This window comes from Carcharodon carcharias, chromosome 5 (assembly GCF_017639515.1).
Source record: "Carcharodon carcharias isolate sCarCar2 chromosome 5, sCarCar2.pri, whole genome shotgun sequence".
NCBI classification, from domain to species: Eukaryota; Metazoa; Chordata; class Chondrichthyes; order Lamniformes; family Lamnidae; genus Carcharodon; species Carcharodon carcharias.
In genome coordinates this window covers 152,090,095-152,107,720 of record NC_054471.1, presented here as the reverse complement: position 1 = coordinate 152,107,720, position 17,626 = coordinate 152,090,095, and the positions used below count along the sequence as shown (strand labels likewise).

General features: G+C 42.8%; 1 protein-coding gene across 2 annotated transcripts in view; it reads right to left on the bottom strand.

Annotated features, from left to right (window-relative positions):
- The window catches only part of me1 (malic enzyme 1, NADP(+)-dependent, cytosolic), a 598,180-nt gene extending 589,038 nt beyond the window's left edge, over window positions 1-9,142 (bottom strand). Inside the window, exon 1 of one of the 2 annotated variants that reach the window (XM_041187865.1) lies at window positions 8,599-9,142. In XM_041187865.1, coding sequence (XP_041043799.1) covers window positions 8,599-8,721 — 123 coding nt within the window. In that variant the 5' untranslated portion in view covers window positions 8,722-9,142. Of the gene's footprint in view, window positions 1-7,814; window positions 7,875-8,598 lie in introns of those variants that run through there. The other variant, XM_041187866.1, reaches the window with a different exon arrangement.
- Between the last annotated feature and the right edge of the window lie 8,484 nt (window positions 9,143-17,626).

Sequence of the window (17,626 nt, the reverse complement as noted above, 5' to 3'; positions counted from 1 at the left end):
TCAGCAAAGCAATGGAAAGCTTCGTCGGCAGTGCTAGCAAGCAGCACTTACTCAGCAATAATTTGCTTACTGACACTGCCAAGATCACTCAGATTTTGACCTCATTAGAGCCTTGGTCAAACATAGCCAAAAGAGCTGAACTCCAGAGACAAGGTGTTATGACACAGTAGTTGGTAAAGGCTGAGTTGTTTAAATCCCAGAGGGAAACTTGAAACAACTGTCAGAGCCTATATTTTCAATTGATATGTTTGAGATGCAGCTCTGAATTCAGGAATAAGACCAAGGAGCCTCAAGAGCTTTAATATAAAACTAAATTAAACATTCATTTACAACAAATTAAACACATGTCTACAAATTACCTTTTTTTTAAAAAAAAGAAATCCCCAAATTAATCACCCCCAGGTCAATCTCTATAAGGCAACAGGAACCCATACTTTAAACAGACACGGCAAAGCACATTGACCTTACCAATTCAAAATGAGGTACCTTGCAATTTGCAGACAGTTGGAGGCTCACAGCCTGGTTAGATCTTAAATGCCTCTACCTTACACACAACCTCCTTTCCCTCTTTATACCCAGCTTCCCCTCTGAATGTAAATTTTCCATTGTATCACTATTCCATCGTATCACTAGGCTTTTTACTTCACATCTTCGAACAACATTTTCATCCCACTAATTTTATTAGTAATATAAACACATTGCTTGGTGTCTCCCAGCTAGGTGCAAGATTTTATTCCCACTCTTGAATGCTTTATTTCACAGATGCAAATGTACACTTTACCTTTTAGCTTCCTTACTGTATACCCGATTAACATCTCAAACTACTATACATCAAAGCACCCAGACTAACTGGCTTTAATCCAATTAAAGACACAGTCAAATACAGACAGAGACCCCACTACACCTAAATTTTAAAAATAATTTTCAACATTATAGACATTAATATCTCATGACAGATGAGAGTGACTGCCCTTGACATTCAGGCAGCATGGCAAGCATGGCATGAAGGAGCCTTAGCAAAAAAAAGTGAAGTTAATGGGAATCAGAGGGAAAAAGATTTTGACTGGTTGGAATCACACCTAGCACAAAGGAAGATGGTTGTGGTTGTTGGAGGTCAATCATCTCAGTCCCGTGACATCGCTGCAGGAGTTCCTCAGGGTTGTGTCCTATGCCCAAGACTCCTCAGATACTGAAGCAGTCTGTGCCCACATGCAGCAAGACCTGGACAATATCCAGGCCTGGGCTGACAAGTGGCAAGTAACATTCATGCCACACAACTGCCAGGCAATGAGCATCTCTAAGAGAGAATCCAACCATCATGCCTGGACATTCAATGGCATTACCATGGCTGAAGCTGCCACTATCAACATCCTGTGGATTACCATTGACCAGAAACAGAACTGGACTAGCCACATAAATACCGTAGCCACAAGAGCAGGTCAGAGGCTAAGAATCCTACAGCAACTAACTCACGTCCTGACTCCCCAAAGCCTGTCCACCATCTACAAGGCACAAGTCAGGAGTATGATGGAATATGCTCCACTTGCCTGGATGTGTTGGAGCTGCACAACACAAGAAGCTAGACACCATCCAGGATAAAACCGCTCACTTGATTGGTACCCCATCCACCACCTTAAAACAACCTACAGTGACAGCAGTGTGTACCATCTACAAGGTACACTGCAGCAACTCACCCAGGCTCCTTCACTAGCCCCTTCCAAACCTGTGACTTCTACCATCTCAAAGGACAAGGGCAGCAGATGCATGGAAACATTACCACCTGCAAGTGCCTCTCTAAGCCACAAACCTGCCTGACTTGGGACTATAATCACCATTCCTACAGTCACTGGGTCAAAAGCAAAGTACTGCAGATGCTGGAAATCAGAGATAACAGAGTTGATGAAAAGTCATAGATTTGAAGCAAGATCATCAATTTGAAACATTAACTGTTTTCCTCCACAGATGCTGCTGGACATGCTGAGTGTTTCCAGCATTTTCTGTTTTCATTGTAATTGATTGAGATTCATTTCCCAGCAAAAAGATAGAAAAAGGAGTAGGCATTTCAGCTCGTTTTGCCTGTTCCACCATTCAACAAAATCATGGCTAATCTGTGACCTCATGCCATATACTCAACTTGGTTCCATGCCCCACAATTCCTTTGGGTGGCAAAAGTCTACCCATCTCATTTAAATTAATTGAGCTACCTACCATTTTATTATTTGGAGAGTGTTTTCCACAATTTTATGACCCTTTATGCGAAGTCTTTCCCAACCTATTTCATGAATGACCTAGGTTTGACTTTAAGGTTATAGCCCCTTCTGCTACACAAGCAGAAAAATTTTCCATCTACCCTATTACTTCCTCAAAAATCATAATTGCCCTACAACTTTCTATATTCCAGGGAATAAGCCTTCATATAATCTCCCTTCATAATTTAATATCTGGAACCCTGGTAACACTGAAATCTCCACTGCACTTTTTCCCCAAGAAAAATATACCCTAAGGTGTGGCGACCAGAATTGTGAACAGTACTCCGAATGTATTATAACCAGAGCTGAGCCTAGCTGTAGCAAAACATCCTTGCTTCCATATCCAGAGGGCTAGAATTTCATTAGTTTTTGATATCTTTGTACCTGACCACTACATTTTAGTGATCTGTGTATATGAACCATCTCTTTGGGCCTCCTATTCCTAATTTTAACATTTTCTATTTTTTAGATAGAAAACGAATCGCCTCACACTCACCAGCATTGAAATTCATTTGCCATAGATTTTCCCACTCACTTAATCTTGTTTGAGATCTTTGCAATTTTCTGCATCCATCCCCACCACATTCCTCCACATACATCTCCACCCATATTTGGGTCATCAGTCAACCTGCATAACATGACTTTCCATGAGCTTAAATCAATAATAGAGCCCGTGACCATTGTGGTCCCAGACAGGCTTTCCAAGGGGTCCTCAAAATAAAGCAAATGCAACAAATGCTGCAATGGCACAGGTAAGGCACACGCTGTTGGCTGTCTCACTTACAGGCAGTGTCCTGATACGGAAATGCCACACTCCATACAGTCTATCAGCAATACTGTATTTTAGTGCAGACAGGCCAATAAACAGCGTGGGGGTGGTGGGGGGGGGGGGGGGGTGGTTTTGAGGGAAACAAACATAAGCTACACAGTGTCAGTGCTCCAGCCACCAAACATAATCTCCATCAAGATGATCAGGGAGGTGACATGCAGTGAATAGGCATGCTGCTGAACCTGCAAGGTTGCCTTTCAGCTGAAGGGGCAATAAAAGTTTTCATAATACTGTCTGAACAAGAAAAAGCTGGAAAGACTCAGCAGGTCAAGCAGCATCTGTGGAGTGAAACAAGAGTTAACGTTTCAGGGCAATGACCTTTCATTGGAACTGAAGAGAGAAATGTAAGTTTTTAAGCAAGTGGAGATTGGTGGGGGAGATGGGAGAGGCAGTAGGGCAGGAAGAACAAAGGAGAAAGTCTGATCGGAATGGAGGCCAGGGGAGATTAATATAAAAAAAATTCCATGATGCAAAAGCCAAAGAAAGTGGTAATAGAAACAGTAAAGAAAAAAGTTGGGTCCAAATGAGGCGTGAATTGCTACATATAAAGACCCATCTGAATGCAAAGGATAAATTTTCACAATATTTAGTCTATCCAACAGCCTGACAAAATTTGCAAGTCCTTTTCATAGGACACTTAAGTTTACATTCAGAAATGCAAATGTACAAGGAGTTCACTACATTATAATTAGATAACTGTATTCTTCTCCACGGATGCTGTCAGACCTGAGTTTTTCCAGGTATTTTTGTTTTTGTTTTGGATTTCCACCGTCCACAGTTTTTTGCTTTTATATTATATTTAGATAAGTAATCCATTTGAAAAGCAGTGCAGAGCCACACCTCAGGGTCAAATGCTGGTCCTGTATTGAACTAAATTCTTTGTTGAACACCTCCCATTGTTCATCTGTAGTTTACCAGATAAAAGTTTTGACCAGTTTGCTGCCGTCAGTCTCCATCACATCTCAGTTTCACCTCATCATAATCTAAAATCTTAGTAACTGTGTTAGGTTTCTCCTGTTCAAACTCAACATTGAATTTGATCATGTTACAGGTCATTGTTGGAAAACAAGTTCCTGACTATGTTTGGCTCATTGTTAAGTCTAGTACAGACTGTATTCGCTGGTTATAGATGTAGACCATATTTTAAGTGGGATGCACACAGAGAAGAGCTCAGGTGATCTCAGGTATCATATGCACAATGCAACTTACCTCATTTAAAAGGGCCAGTTCCAAAAATCAGCTTAAATGCCCAAAATAAGCCAATTACACTTACTTCATTGCAAACACATTTTCCCACTATCTCTGTATTTGTTTATCTTGGCAAATCTGCCTAATGCTTGCAAACAATTTCAACAACCACCATCTGAACTTTAGAACAAATAAAAGTGAAAGATGCTAGGGGTTTACCCAAAAATCTCAAATTAAATTAGTTAAAATTCAACAAAGCTGAAAAAAATTCTCAAAATGGGTGATTTCTCTAGCCATAAAAGAGGAGGCTGAGTTGACATTCCACCCGAGTGCACGTCTATACTTTAACAGTTCATTCAAACAAAACAATACAAAAACCTTTTCTGTCAGGAGCCCAATTTCATCCTGCCAGATGCAACTAAATCTTGCTCCAGTAGAAAGCTTTTATTGCAATTAGTGTTTTGCAAGCTTAAATCCATGTCAGCATATGATGCAACTGAACTAAGTGCTACTAACAATGGAAGAGAATGAAGTTCAATGTAAACACCCACAAAAACATTAAAAGAAAAAGTTTTGTAGCACACTAATAGTTGCTAACTTTGTAAGTTAGTCGTATTTCTAACTGTATAATCTGTTAACTATATTATAAACAGATCAGATGACAACTTTTTAAAAATAAAGGATAAAGCACAAGGCGACTGAAGTAGACTAATGCTGGATATTTATTTAGTAGTTCAAATGACTGCCCTTTATACAAAATAACCCTCATTGGAAGCAAAGATAGCATGCTTACTGCAGATGACATCAGCATCAGTATGTGCCTTCACTCAATATCCTGAAGCCTCCATAAATCAAGCAATGATTTAATTATAACCAAGATTTATACAGTTAATAATGTCAACATATATCCAAGGTGATAAAAACAAAAAAACTGCGGATGCTGGAAATCCAAAACAAAAACAGAATTACCTGGAAAAACTCAGCAGGTCTGGCAGCATCGGCGGAGAAGAAAAGAGTTGACGTTTCGAGTCCTCATGACCCTTTGACAGAACTTGAGTTCGGGTCCAAGAAAGAGTTGAAATATAAGCTTTTATCCAAGGTGACCAGATATACCACCTTAAGCATACTTATCTTCACAAAAATCTTTCACTATATGAATGATACTCAAGTGTTCATTTTAATAATGTTCAAATGAATATGGAAGTACTTATTCTTACAAACTTTCATATTTCAAAATAGCAATGTCCTAGTTTACTAATCTCAACCAACAACAGTTTGCATTCATATTGTCCTTCAAACATAGTGGCCTGTCCTAAAGGTACTACACAGCAGCAGAGTTAAACAAAATTGACACTGAACCAAAAGAGAGATTAGTGCAGATAACCAAAAACTCGATAAAAAAAGTGTAGGTTTTAAGGAAGAAAGAGATTTATGAAGGGAACTTAAGAATTATAGGCCTAAGCAGCTGAAGGCACAGCCACCATTGATATGAAGAGGGGAGTGAGGAGTGCACAAGAGACCAGAACTGTAGGAACACAAATTTCATAAAAGTTCATGGGACTGGAAGATATGGCACAGAAGGATTTGAACCCAAACAGAATAAATACCAGAAAGCATAACATAAACAAGGCACACTACTAATGAGGGAGATGGGAGGTGTTGTGAAACCATGCTTTATGAAAAATGGCTATGATTTTACTGGCTGGAAACCCTTAACTGACTTGTTAAAAAAAGACTAAAGCCACGTTCCAAGGGCTTGAAATCACAAATGGCTACACATTTGCATCCTGTACCTTCTATATTCCAAGCCATTAAGTGGAACCATCTGCAAAGCCTTACCAGGAACAAATGCATTTTAAGGAGTATGAATGGGGGTCATCTCCCATTCCATTATCAAAGCATCCAGACAATCACCTGGCAACTCGACTGGGTGCAGACAAACTATTGTCCAAGTGATTTATGTCCAATGGGACCCTGGCTAAGAGAGGAATTCCCGTATAAGATCTAATAAGTTAGAACTGGAATACACTAGCCATGAAGGTATTTGGGTGACTGGGCAGTTGGAGAGACAGGGTTACAAGAGAGGGACAAACCAGTGACCCTTTGCGTAGTTAAGCAACTGTTTTTTTTAAGCCACGCAGAACATGACAAGCAATGGAGACGCTAAAAGAACAAGACTGAGTGGGTTTCCTATCTCTTTCTAAACTGCAAATTTTGAACCCTGTCTACTGTTTTTGACTGTCCATGTGCCTCAGATAAAGACTTTAAAAGAACTCAACTCCTTCTGAAGATAACAGTTGCGAGGTTAAGTCATCCATATACATCTTTAATCCACCGCAACACAGATCTAGAAGGACCAAGTTTAGCCTGAAGCCAGCCAAGTCACCGACTTTCTCGAACCATATACCCCTTTAACTTTACTGGACTTTAAAATGCTTAATCTATCCTCCCACGCTAACCTATTTGCGTGAGTGTGAGAACATGTGAAAGTATGTGTTTTGATTTTTTTTTAGACTGGGTTAAGAATAATAAATGCTATACTTTTAAAGATCCCAAAGAAACCTGTCTGTGAAGTCACAGCACACAAATAGTTAAACACTCACTGAATTAGCATGCCTCTTTAAAAAAAAACTGTTGCTGTCACTCCTCACCTGATCTTAACAGGGTGGGTTTCAACACTAGTGAGCAGAATTAAAAAAAAAACTTACCTTTCTATAATAGATAAAGACAGCAAGTTAAAAGGAAAGTTATGATGCACTTTCATGTTTTGTAAACTGCTAATTCGCAAAAAAGAACAAGCAGAAGCAAATTCTATGCAACGAGCGTTTTAAAAACAAAGTAATGAAAACATGAAAGTGCCTTCAGCACATGGATTTTCAACAGCATCTCTAACTTGGCAAAATTCCATTCACACCGAGGGGCACTCCCTACCAACCCACGACACAGGCACTGTTTTAACTTCATAAAGAGCAGAATAGATCTGCCCCAAGATTAAAGTATAATACATATGAAAAGTATGATTACTTAATCAATGATGGTATAACATTCCAAATAATGGCCTACATGGGGTGGCGCAAATTAGTTACTGGATTTTCACATCCATGCAAAGCAGTTTGCAATTGCACAGTGGTGGTATAACTTCGGAAAGTGCCGCACCTCAAGTGGGCATTAAACCCTCATCCTATTACATTTAGAAAGGCGCCCAACAGATCTGACATTTTGCACAGCTAAATTTCACAACGTCAGAAGATTTAAGTACCCACTCAACATTAAAATAAGCCACATGGATCACAGAACTCCACAAATATAAAGCATATGTGTAACATCTTGTGGCGGATCACACTGCAGCCTCACAACCAACATCAACTGATGTTCTCCCATTGCAAAAATGAAACCTGCTTTAATGTTTGAAATGATTACATCCATATCTCCATGAATTTAAAATGAGATTGCAGTCTGGTCACTCCTAACTGAAATGTTTCCAATATCCCAAGCTGTGCAGTCACACCCTCTACCCACAACTGACAGACTCAAGCCGCACATCTAACCTCGGGTAGAAAGTGTCTATGGATCCTAAGGAAGGGGGTCATCAATCCCAGACCAGCCGCCACCCACAAAATCCAGCTCCCACCACACTTCAGCAAGGTGAATTCGTCACTGAAAGCAGTCAAACTGACTCCCCTCCAGCAAGCTTGAGTTATTAAAACAAAATCATGTCAACTCATAAAACAAGTGAAATGCATCCAGTGGACAACCCCCACCCCTCAGACAGGCTGAGCAATGCCGCTGCAAGGTTCCTGTCCACCCCTGGTCAGCTCACTCCGTCCCCCAGGCCCCTTGTCCACCCCTGGTCAGCTCACTCCATCCCCCAGGCCCCTTGTCCACCCCTGGTCAGCTCACTCCATCCTCAGGCCGCTGCAAGGTGCCTGTCCACCCCTGGTCAGCTCACTCCATCCCCAGGCCAGCTCACTCCACCCTTCATCAGCTCACACTAACCCCTGTCCACCCTTCGTAAGGTCACTCCGCCCCCTGTCCACCCCTGGTCAGCTCACTCTGCCCCCTGACCCCCACCCCCGGTCAACTCACTCCGCCCCCCCCACCCCTCCCCCCCTCCCCCCTCCTGGTCAGCTCACTCCGCCCCCTGTCCACTACTGGTTAGCTCACTCCATCCCCATGCCGCTGCAAGGTGCCTGTCCAGCCCTGGTCAGCTCACTCCGTCTCGGGGCCGCCCAGCCCTGTTCACCCCTGGTCAGCCCGCGGCCTCTCCGCCCATTAGCGTGATGCTGACCACTACATTAATTTGTTGTTGTTGTTGTTGTTGTTGTTGTGTACCTTGTTGAAGTGCGGGTCCCTGAGAATATCAGCGCCCCTCCGCCTGGGGCAGGCGGAAGTTTTGGAGCTCCCCTCGATGTCCTGCAGTTGCCAGTCGGCTAGCTGCTGCTTTGCTGATGCCATTTTAAGATTCTGAGACCGAGGAGAAAAACGAAATGAAACTAGCGCAAGAAAGTTGAAGCGGGGTCAATTCCCACCGCCGGGGCAGCCAAGGCACAACGCGAGCACTGCCCCTAAGCGCCAGCTCCCTTCACTCCAAAGCTTATCTCTCTAGCTGCTCCACTTCGTTGGGAAGTGAGATAAGAGCTGTTCCAATCCGAACCAGGCTGAATCCTTGCTCAGGGAAGCATCAATCAATCAACCGTCAATGCCAAACCGTCCCACGGGCATTGGGAAATTTTAACAATGCCGCAAGATTTGGGCAATTGGAAAATCTAACCAGGTATCGTGCACACTTCAGAAAACGCTCAAAATACTCGGCACATCAGGCCGCGTTTAGAGATCAACAGAGTTCGCATTCTCGGGTCATCTTTACACCTAAACTGCAAAAGAGAAAGAACCTGTTCCAGGTTCGTCTGCAACTGAAGGGATAGGAGAAAACTGCAGACTGATGAAAGGTCACAGCGAGCTGATATGTTAAATCTGTTGCTGTCCCCACAGATGCTGAGTCATGCTACATTTTCTGTTTTTTTATTATTTCAAATTTTCAGCATCCGCAGTAATTTGCTTTTATTTATTTCATGTATACGTAATAATATACTTGTCTTGATGTGCACCCCATCCACCACCTGAAACATTCATTCCCTCCACCACCACGCACAACCCTTTAACACCACCTTCCAAGCCTGCGACCTTTACCACATAGAAGGTCAAGGGCAGCAGATGCATGGGAATACCACCACTTGCAAGGTTGTCACCAAGCCACACATCATCCTGAGCTACAACCATACAGCTGTTTCATCACTGTCACTGGGTCAAAACCCTGGAACTCTCTCCCAAACAACACTGTGGGTGCACCTACTCTACATGGACAGCAGCGATTCAAGGAGACTCACCACCACCTTCTCAAAGGCAACTAGGTAGGGTCATAAATGATGGACTTTCAGCAATGCCCACATCCCATGAAATAATTTTTAAAATGCAGATAAGTGGCCATGTTTCATGTACATGTTTATATTAGACATCAGTATATAGTTCCTCGGATGGAGATAACCAGTGAATAGGTGAACCACACAGGGTAGTAAGGCCCAAGTTAGATGTCCTTTTTATGTTGAGTTTACCTAGGAAGGGGTGGGGACAGGAAAATTGGCTTCAGTGTGACAAAGCAGAAATTGGTTCTTCCTCCTCCTGATTGTTTGCACTGACCCCTGCTGGAAGTGTGTGTGTGTGGCTGTCAGGTAAGGACAGGATCAAATTCAACTGCCATGTTCCCGCAATCCTAATTTGCCTAACTTCTCACTGTCAAGATTTAGATATGAATAATGAGAGCCTGGATGTGGAACTATATCTCAACAAGGGGTTCATGGGGTGTAGTTTCCTCTTATTTCTCTTGAGTGTAAAGGATGGCCTGGGCATCGCACATGGATGCAAGTCAGGCAGGGAGGCTCACATGCTTGGAAGGGATCCTGTCTGACTTTCCACCCATTTAAATTAATATATAGAAAATCAGGCAGGCTCCATTATGTGAATGTGATCCTGTCCAGTTTCCTTCTGGGTGCTGTGCCCAAGCAGCCCCTCACACCCAAGCATTAAAAGAGAAAAATCTGCCCTAGTATTGTCAAGAAAAGAAGGGAAGGGAAAAAAACTGTGGAGTGTAAAAATATATCAGTTGGTCTGCAGAATATGTGTGCTTACAGTTCTATTATTCACATATAACTGGTTACCTTCCACAGATGTAATCTAGCAGTCCCAACAGTACGTTGTATTCCATGTAGCATTTGATCACTTCAGTATGCTTATCATTATGATCTTTGAACCCACTCCTAATAGATATTTATTCAGCTTTTATTTAATGGCGTCATTAGCACAACATTAATTGTGGGAGAAAAGTCTATACTAAGACTGTTATTTTTGTACTTGTGTCGTCTATTGCTTTGCTATACGTCCAAGATAAAAAGCTCAGTGTTTTAAAGTGCTCATTTCTTTGGGCAGGAGTCCTCTCCCCGTTCAACGGATCCTTTTAGCCACCTGCAATATTCTCCCTCCACTTGGATCTCTCCCTCTAGATTCTTACCTTCTCTTGATCTTTTCATTGAGAACTGTCGGCGTGACATTAGTCGTCTCAATTTCTCTGCTCCTCTCACTCATTCTAACCTGTCTCTCTCTGAACTTACTGCACTCCGTTCTCTCAGGTCCAACCCTGACATTGTCATCAAACCCGCTGACAAGGGTGGTGCTGTTGTTGTCTGGCGCACTCACCTCAACCTCGCGGAGGCTGAGCGTCAACTCACAGACACTTCCTTTTACCTCTTCCTAGACCAAGACCCCACCACTGAACATCAAGCTATTGTTTCCAGGACTGTCACTGACCTCATCTTCTCTGGAGATCTTCCTTCCACAGCTTCCAACCTGATAGTCACCCAACCTCAGACAGCCCGCTTCTACCTCCTATCCAAAATCCACAAACAGGACTGTCCCGGCAGACCGATCATGTCAGCCTGTTCCTGCCCCACGGAACTCATTTCTTGCTATCTTGACTCCCTTCTCTCTCCCCTTGTCCAGTACCTTCCCACCTACATCCGTGATTCCTCTGACACCTTACGTCACATCAACAATTTCCAGTTCCCTGGCCCCAACGCCTCCTCTTCACCATGGACATCCAATCCCTCTACACCTCCATCCCCATGGGGATGGTCTGGTGGCTCTCCGTTTTTTCCTAGAACAGAGGCCCGAACAACCCCCATCCACCACTACTCTCCTCTGTCTGGCTGAACTTGTTCTCACACTGAACAATTTCTCCTTTAACTCCTCTCACTTCCTCCAAATAAAAGGCGTGGCTATGGGTACCTGCATGGGCCCCAGCTATGCCTGTCTCGTTATGGGGTATGTGGAACATTCCTTGTTGCAGTCCTACTCCGGCCCCCTCCCACAACTCTTTCTCTAGTACATCGATGATTACTTCAGTGCTGCTTCATGCTCTCGTCGGGACCTGGAAAAATTTATTACATTTACTTCCAATCTCCACCCCTCCATTATTTTCACATGGTCCATCTCTGACACTTCCCTTCCCTTCCTTGACCTCTCTGTCTCAATTTCTGGTGATAGACTGTCCATCAATATCCGTTACACGCGTACCAACTCCCACAGCTACCTTGACTACAGCTCCTCACACCCCGCTTCCTGTAAGGACTCCTACCCATTCTCTCAATTCCTTCGCCTCCGTCGCATCTGTTCTGATGATGCCACTTTCAAAAACAGTTCCTCTGACATGTCCTCCTTCTTCCTTAACCGAGGTTTTCCACCCACGGTGTCCGGCCCATCTCCCGCGCATCCGCCCTCATGCCTTCTGCTCCCTCCCAGAAACATGATAGGGTCCCCCTTGTCCTCACTTATCACCCCACCAGCCTCCGCATTCAAAGGATCATCCTCTGCCATTTCCGCCAAATCCAGCATGATGCCACCACCCTTCACCCTTCCCTTCACCACCCCCCCCCAGCGGTATTCCATAGGGATCGTTCCCTCCATGACACCCTGGTCCACTCCTCCATCACCCCCTACTCCTCAACCCCCTACCACGGCACCTTCCATGCAACCACAGAAGATGCAACACCTGCCCCTTCACTTCCTCTCTCCTCACCGTCCAAGGGCCCAAACACTCCTTTCAAGTGAAGCCGCATTTCACTTGCACTTCCCTCAACTTAGTCTACTGCATTCCTTGCTCCCTATGCGGTCTCCTCTATATTGGAGAGACCAAATGCAGACTGGGTGACCGCATTGCAGAACACCTTCGGTCTGTCCGCTAGCATTACCCAGACCTCCCTGTCGCTTGCCATTTCAACACTTCACCCTGCTCTCATGCCCACGTGTCTGTGCTTGGCTTGCTGCATTGTTCCAGTGAAGCTCAACGCAAACTGGAGGAACAGCACCTCATCTTCCGACTAGGCACTTTACAGCCTTTCAGACTGAGTATTGTGTTCAACAATTTTAGACCATGAAAACTTCCTCCATCCCCACCCCCTTTCCATTTCTTCCCCCTCCTTTTTGTTTTTTCCAATAATTTATATAGATTTTTCTTTTCCCACCTATTTCTATTATTTTTAAATGTATTTCCACCCATTGTTTATCTCTACCTTTTAGCCTTTTTAGTATTCCTTCATCCCACTCCCACTAGGGCTATCTGTACCTTGTTTGTCCTGCTTCCTACTCTTAATTAGCACATTCCTTTAGATATTATCACCACCTTCAACACCTTTGTCCTTTTGTCTGTGACATCTTTTGGTTATCCCCACCTATCACTGGCTTCTTGTCCCAACAACCCCACCCCCCCCAGCTTATATTTCACCCCTTTCCTATTTTTACTTAGTTCTGTTGAAGGATCATGAGGACGCGAAACAACAACTGTACTCTTCTCCACCGATGCTGCCAGACCTGCTGAGTTTTTCTAGGAATTTCTGTTTCTGCTTTTGTTAAAGACCCATATTAGTCTCCTCTCAGTTTTCCTTTCTCCAATGAAAACAAAATCAATTCAGTTAGTTTTTCTGTGTACATTATCTGAGAGTATATCATTCCATTTTTCCAAATAAAGGTTTAATTGCTCATATATTCTGGAAAATTGCAAACACAAACAAAACTGTGGATATGCATGACTTTGGTGCTAAAATTAACGTGCAATACAAATGTATTAGCTGCAATAAAAAGAACCGGCCAATCAAAATTGTCTTGGCACATTTCACCAATTAAATTGCCACTTCTGCACGTAATATTGAAGGTTTTGTTAATCAAACTGGAGTGCACAACACATTTCCCATAACAGCAACATCTTATATGACACCTTTAACATAATAAAACGTCCCAAGGTGCTTCACAGGAGCATTATAAAACAAATTATGACACCAAGTCACAAAAGTAGATATTAGGTCAGATGACCAAAAGCTAGCTCAAAGAGGTAAGTTTTAAGGAGCATCTTAAAGGAGGAAAGCAGTGGAGAGGCAGAGAGGTGTAACGAGGGAATTCCAGAGCTTAGGGCCTAGGCAACCGAAGATATGGCCACCAATGATGGAGTGATTAAAATCAGAGATCAACAACAGACCAGAATTAGAATGTAGGAGACTAACCAAGAGTGCATCAGACAAGTCTAGATATAACAAAGGCATGAATGAGTTTCAGCAGCAATATTATAGAGGTGGAACTAGGCGGTCTTAGTGATGGCATGAATATGAGGACGGAAACTCAGCTCGGGGTCAAATGTGATGCCAAGATTGCAAGCAGATTGGCTTAAGCTCAGACTGTTGCTAGGGAGAGGGAGGGAATTGGTAGCTAGGGAACGGTGTTTGGAGCAGGGACCCAAAACATAAGTCTTCACAAAATTTAATTGGTGGAAGTCTCTGCTCATCCAGTATTGGATGTCAGATAAGCAGTCTTTAAGAAGAGTAGAGCAGTCGAGAGAAGTAATGGTGAGCTGGAGCTGGGTGTTGTCAGCATACATGTGAAAACTCACTAATTATCAATGATGGTAGAAATAAAAATAGAAAAAAAATCACAGTTTACTCTGAAATTAAATCCACCCAAACTACTTCCCTAACAGTAGTTCATGGCCTTTAGTATTCTCGGTAAAGTCTGTTCTTTGTTATCAGTCTGCATTTCTTTCGTGTGATGACATGCATTATATCGTGTCAGTCAAGATTACTATTTTCAGATTATTTTTGTTTATAATTTATCATTTAAAAAAATACAGAAAAATTACAACCTTTTGTTTATCACATCTGTCTGAGGAACATTAAAAAGCCCAAACACAGTATATGGCACTGAATGATAGATTAAAACTACCTTTCACTCTTGAAAATAATTATTTTAACATGAAATGTTGCCATTAGTCAGGTGATCGAACATTCCATAACTAAATCACAACTGTTGTCTGTCAGGTTCAACTTCATTGAGTCATAACAGCACAGAAAGAGGCCAATCGCCCATCGAGTCTATCCAAGCTCTGTGGAGAAATCCAGTCAGTCCCATTCTCCTGTTCTATTCCTGCAGCCCTGTTGGTTTACTTCCCTCAAATGCCCAGCCAATTTCCTTTTGAAATCATTCATTGACTCTGCTTCCACCACTCTCGTAAGCAGTGGACTCAAGGTCATTACCATTCCTTCATCTCTTTCCCAGTGTCCACTAGAACTTGTACCGTCAGCTAATTTCCAATTGTAATTGTTTTCTCATATTCCATTAGTTGGACAGGGAAGAAGCAGTCTTAGTAATGGCACGAATATGTGGTCAGAACTTAGTGTGAGGTCAAATATGACACCAAGATTGCAACCAGACTGGTTCAGTCTTAGACAGTTACCAAGGAGATGAATAGAGTTGGTATCTAGGGAATAGAGTTTGGAAAAGTGGGAACCAAAAATAATGACTTCAGTCTTCCCAATAGTTATTTGAAAGAAACTTGTGCTTATCCAGTTCTAGGTGCTGGATAAGCAGTCTGATAATTTAGCAATGGTGGAGGGGTTATGAGAGGTGATGGTGAAGTACAGCTGGGTATCATCAATGCATATGTGAAAATTAATACTGTGCTTTCAAATAATATCATCAAGGGACAGCACATAAATGAGAAATATGCAGGGGTATGTATACCAGAAGTCACAGCAACAGGAGGAGAAGCCATTGCAAGTGATGCTCTGGCTATGTTTGGAAAAGAATGGAACCACGTGAGAGCAATCCCACCCAGCTGAGTGACAGTGGCATTGGAGCAGGATGGTGTGCTCAATGTCCAAAACAGCAGTCAGATCAAGAAGCAATGAAGAGCAATAGTTTACCTTTGTCACAATCACATAGATGTCATTTTTGACTTTGACAAAAGACCTACCATGGCAGGGGTGGAACCTGATTGCAGGAATTCAAACATTGAGTTCCGGGAAAGATGGGAATGGATTTGGGAGGCAACAACAAACTCAAGGACTTTGGAGAGGAAAGGGTGGTTGGAGATGGGTGGTGAGGTTTGCAAAGTGGGGTCTGTTGTATTTCTATGTTTGCTTAATACAAACTTACCAATCTCACACAGAACTGGTAAGCTAAACATAGGTTTGGTTTATTTGAAGATGTAATATAGGATTGCTCAGCAGACAGATTTATTATAAAGTCTCAACAGCTATTGTTAATGGGAAAGTACAGCTTCAACTCCTTCACATCACATGCTAAACTGAAAGCTCCTCTGAACAATGTTTGCTGGTCACATGGTTTACATTCTGGCTACTTAATCATTAGCATATTCTCTCTTAAAGTACTGAGTGCCTGACAACAAGGGACATCACCACCGCATCCCCACTCCGCCCACACCTCCCCAACTGCCCAAGGGAGCCCACAAGCAAACACAACAGGATTTCCTTGGCATGCTCCCTGCATTGCGAGCCCCCACACACCCACTGTGGTTGAATACCAGTGGCAACAGGATGAGGCCCTTTAGTAGTCATTAATTGCCCACATATGGGCCTCAATTGACAGTGGGGCTAGAAGACTGTCCATGAGCCTTCCCAGCCTAGATTTAACGGGGCCATAAGCAATAATGGGTCAGGGACCCCACCCGTCAATGTCCCACCCAATTAAATGCCCCCTGCCCCCAAATTCACCTCAGGGAGGACATTAAATTATGAACACTGCAATGAAATCCTTGAGTTTTCAATTGAGTATCTGCCTGCTGATAATTTGTGCATTTGGATAACATTTGGGGTGCACAAGCAATTTGTAGTATCTTTATAGATTTCATGTGCTTCCAGACCAAAGTAACACAAAGCCACAGTGAAAGACCAGCCATGTTTAAGCAGCTGACACACTTTGAGAGGAGGACCCTTTGCCTTTTTGGTCATGAATCTGTAGAGGGAATAGATAAGGAGGAGTTTTTGCTCCCAAGCAAATATACCAGATTGATTATTATCTGCCCAACACCAAATCAATCACAACAGAGGCAAAATCTGTTCAGTTGGAGCACAGTACATCGAATGCAACATGATCTTAACTCTCTTCCTTTTTGTACATGATCATTATCATAGAATTGTTTTGGCACAGAAGGAGGCCATTCAGCCCATCATGTCTACATTAGCTCTCCAAATAAGCATTATGACTCAGTGTCAGTCTCCTGCTTTTTCCCCGTACCCTTACATGTTATTTGAATAAAAACAATCATCTATTGCCCTCTTGAATGTCTCAAATGAACCTGCCTCCACCACACTTCAGGCAGTGCATTCCAGACTCAAACCACTCGCTGTGTGAAAAATATTTTTCTCACATTTGCTTCTTTTGCAAATCACAGTCTGGGTGTAGGATAGCTGGATCATCAGCAATACAAAAATTCATGAGTCCACTCTGTCATAAGTGCAATGGAGTGAGTGGGCTGCTTAAACACCTCACTGACATACTGGAGAGAAGTACATTTACTGTAAATCGCTGGGCATCTGCACTGGAAGGGTACATTATGGGCACCTGCTTATAATGAGTTGACAAAAACTGGTTTCCTAGGCTGGTACTTAATTAACCAGGTACTTTGACCATCTTCTTGCAGCTGTGTGGCAAATCTGTTACTTTGAGGCAGGAATCTGACTTAGAGGCGTTCAGTCAAAATCCCACAGATGGAATGTGCCACTCACCCAATAGTAATTTGGGGCCATAACGTTTTACTAGACTTGATATGACCCTAGACACCAGTTTGAAAACTTTATTTTTTTATTTGTGTTTTCCAGGTTTCAACTTCAAAAGATAAAGTTCCGTCTTTTTGGAAAATCGCTGTCAATGTGCTGAAATGAAGTTGAAGATTTCCGCACAATCCTACTGCAGTGTGCCAGAAGGACTGAAAACTTGATAAGAACATGAACACACCGGGCCTTGG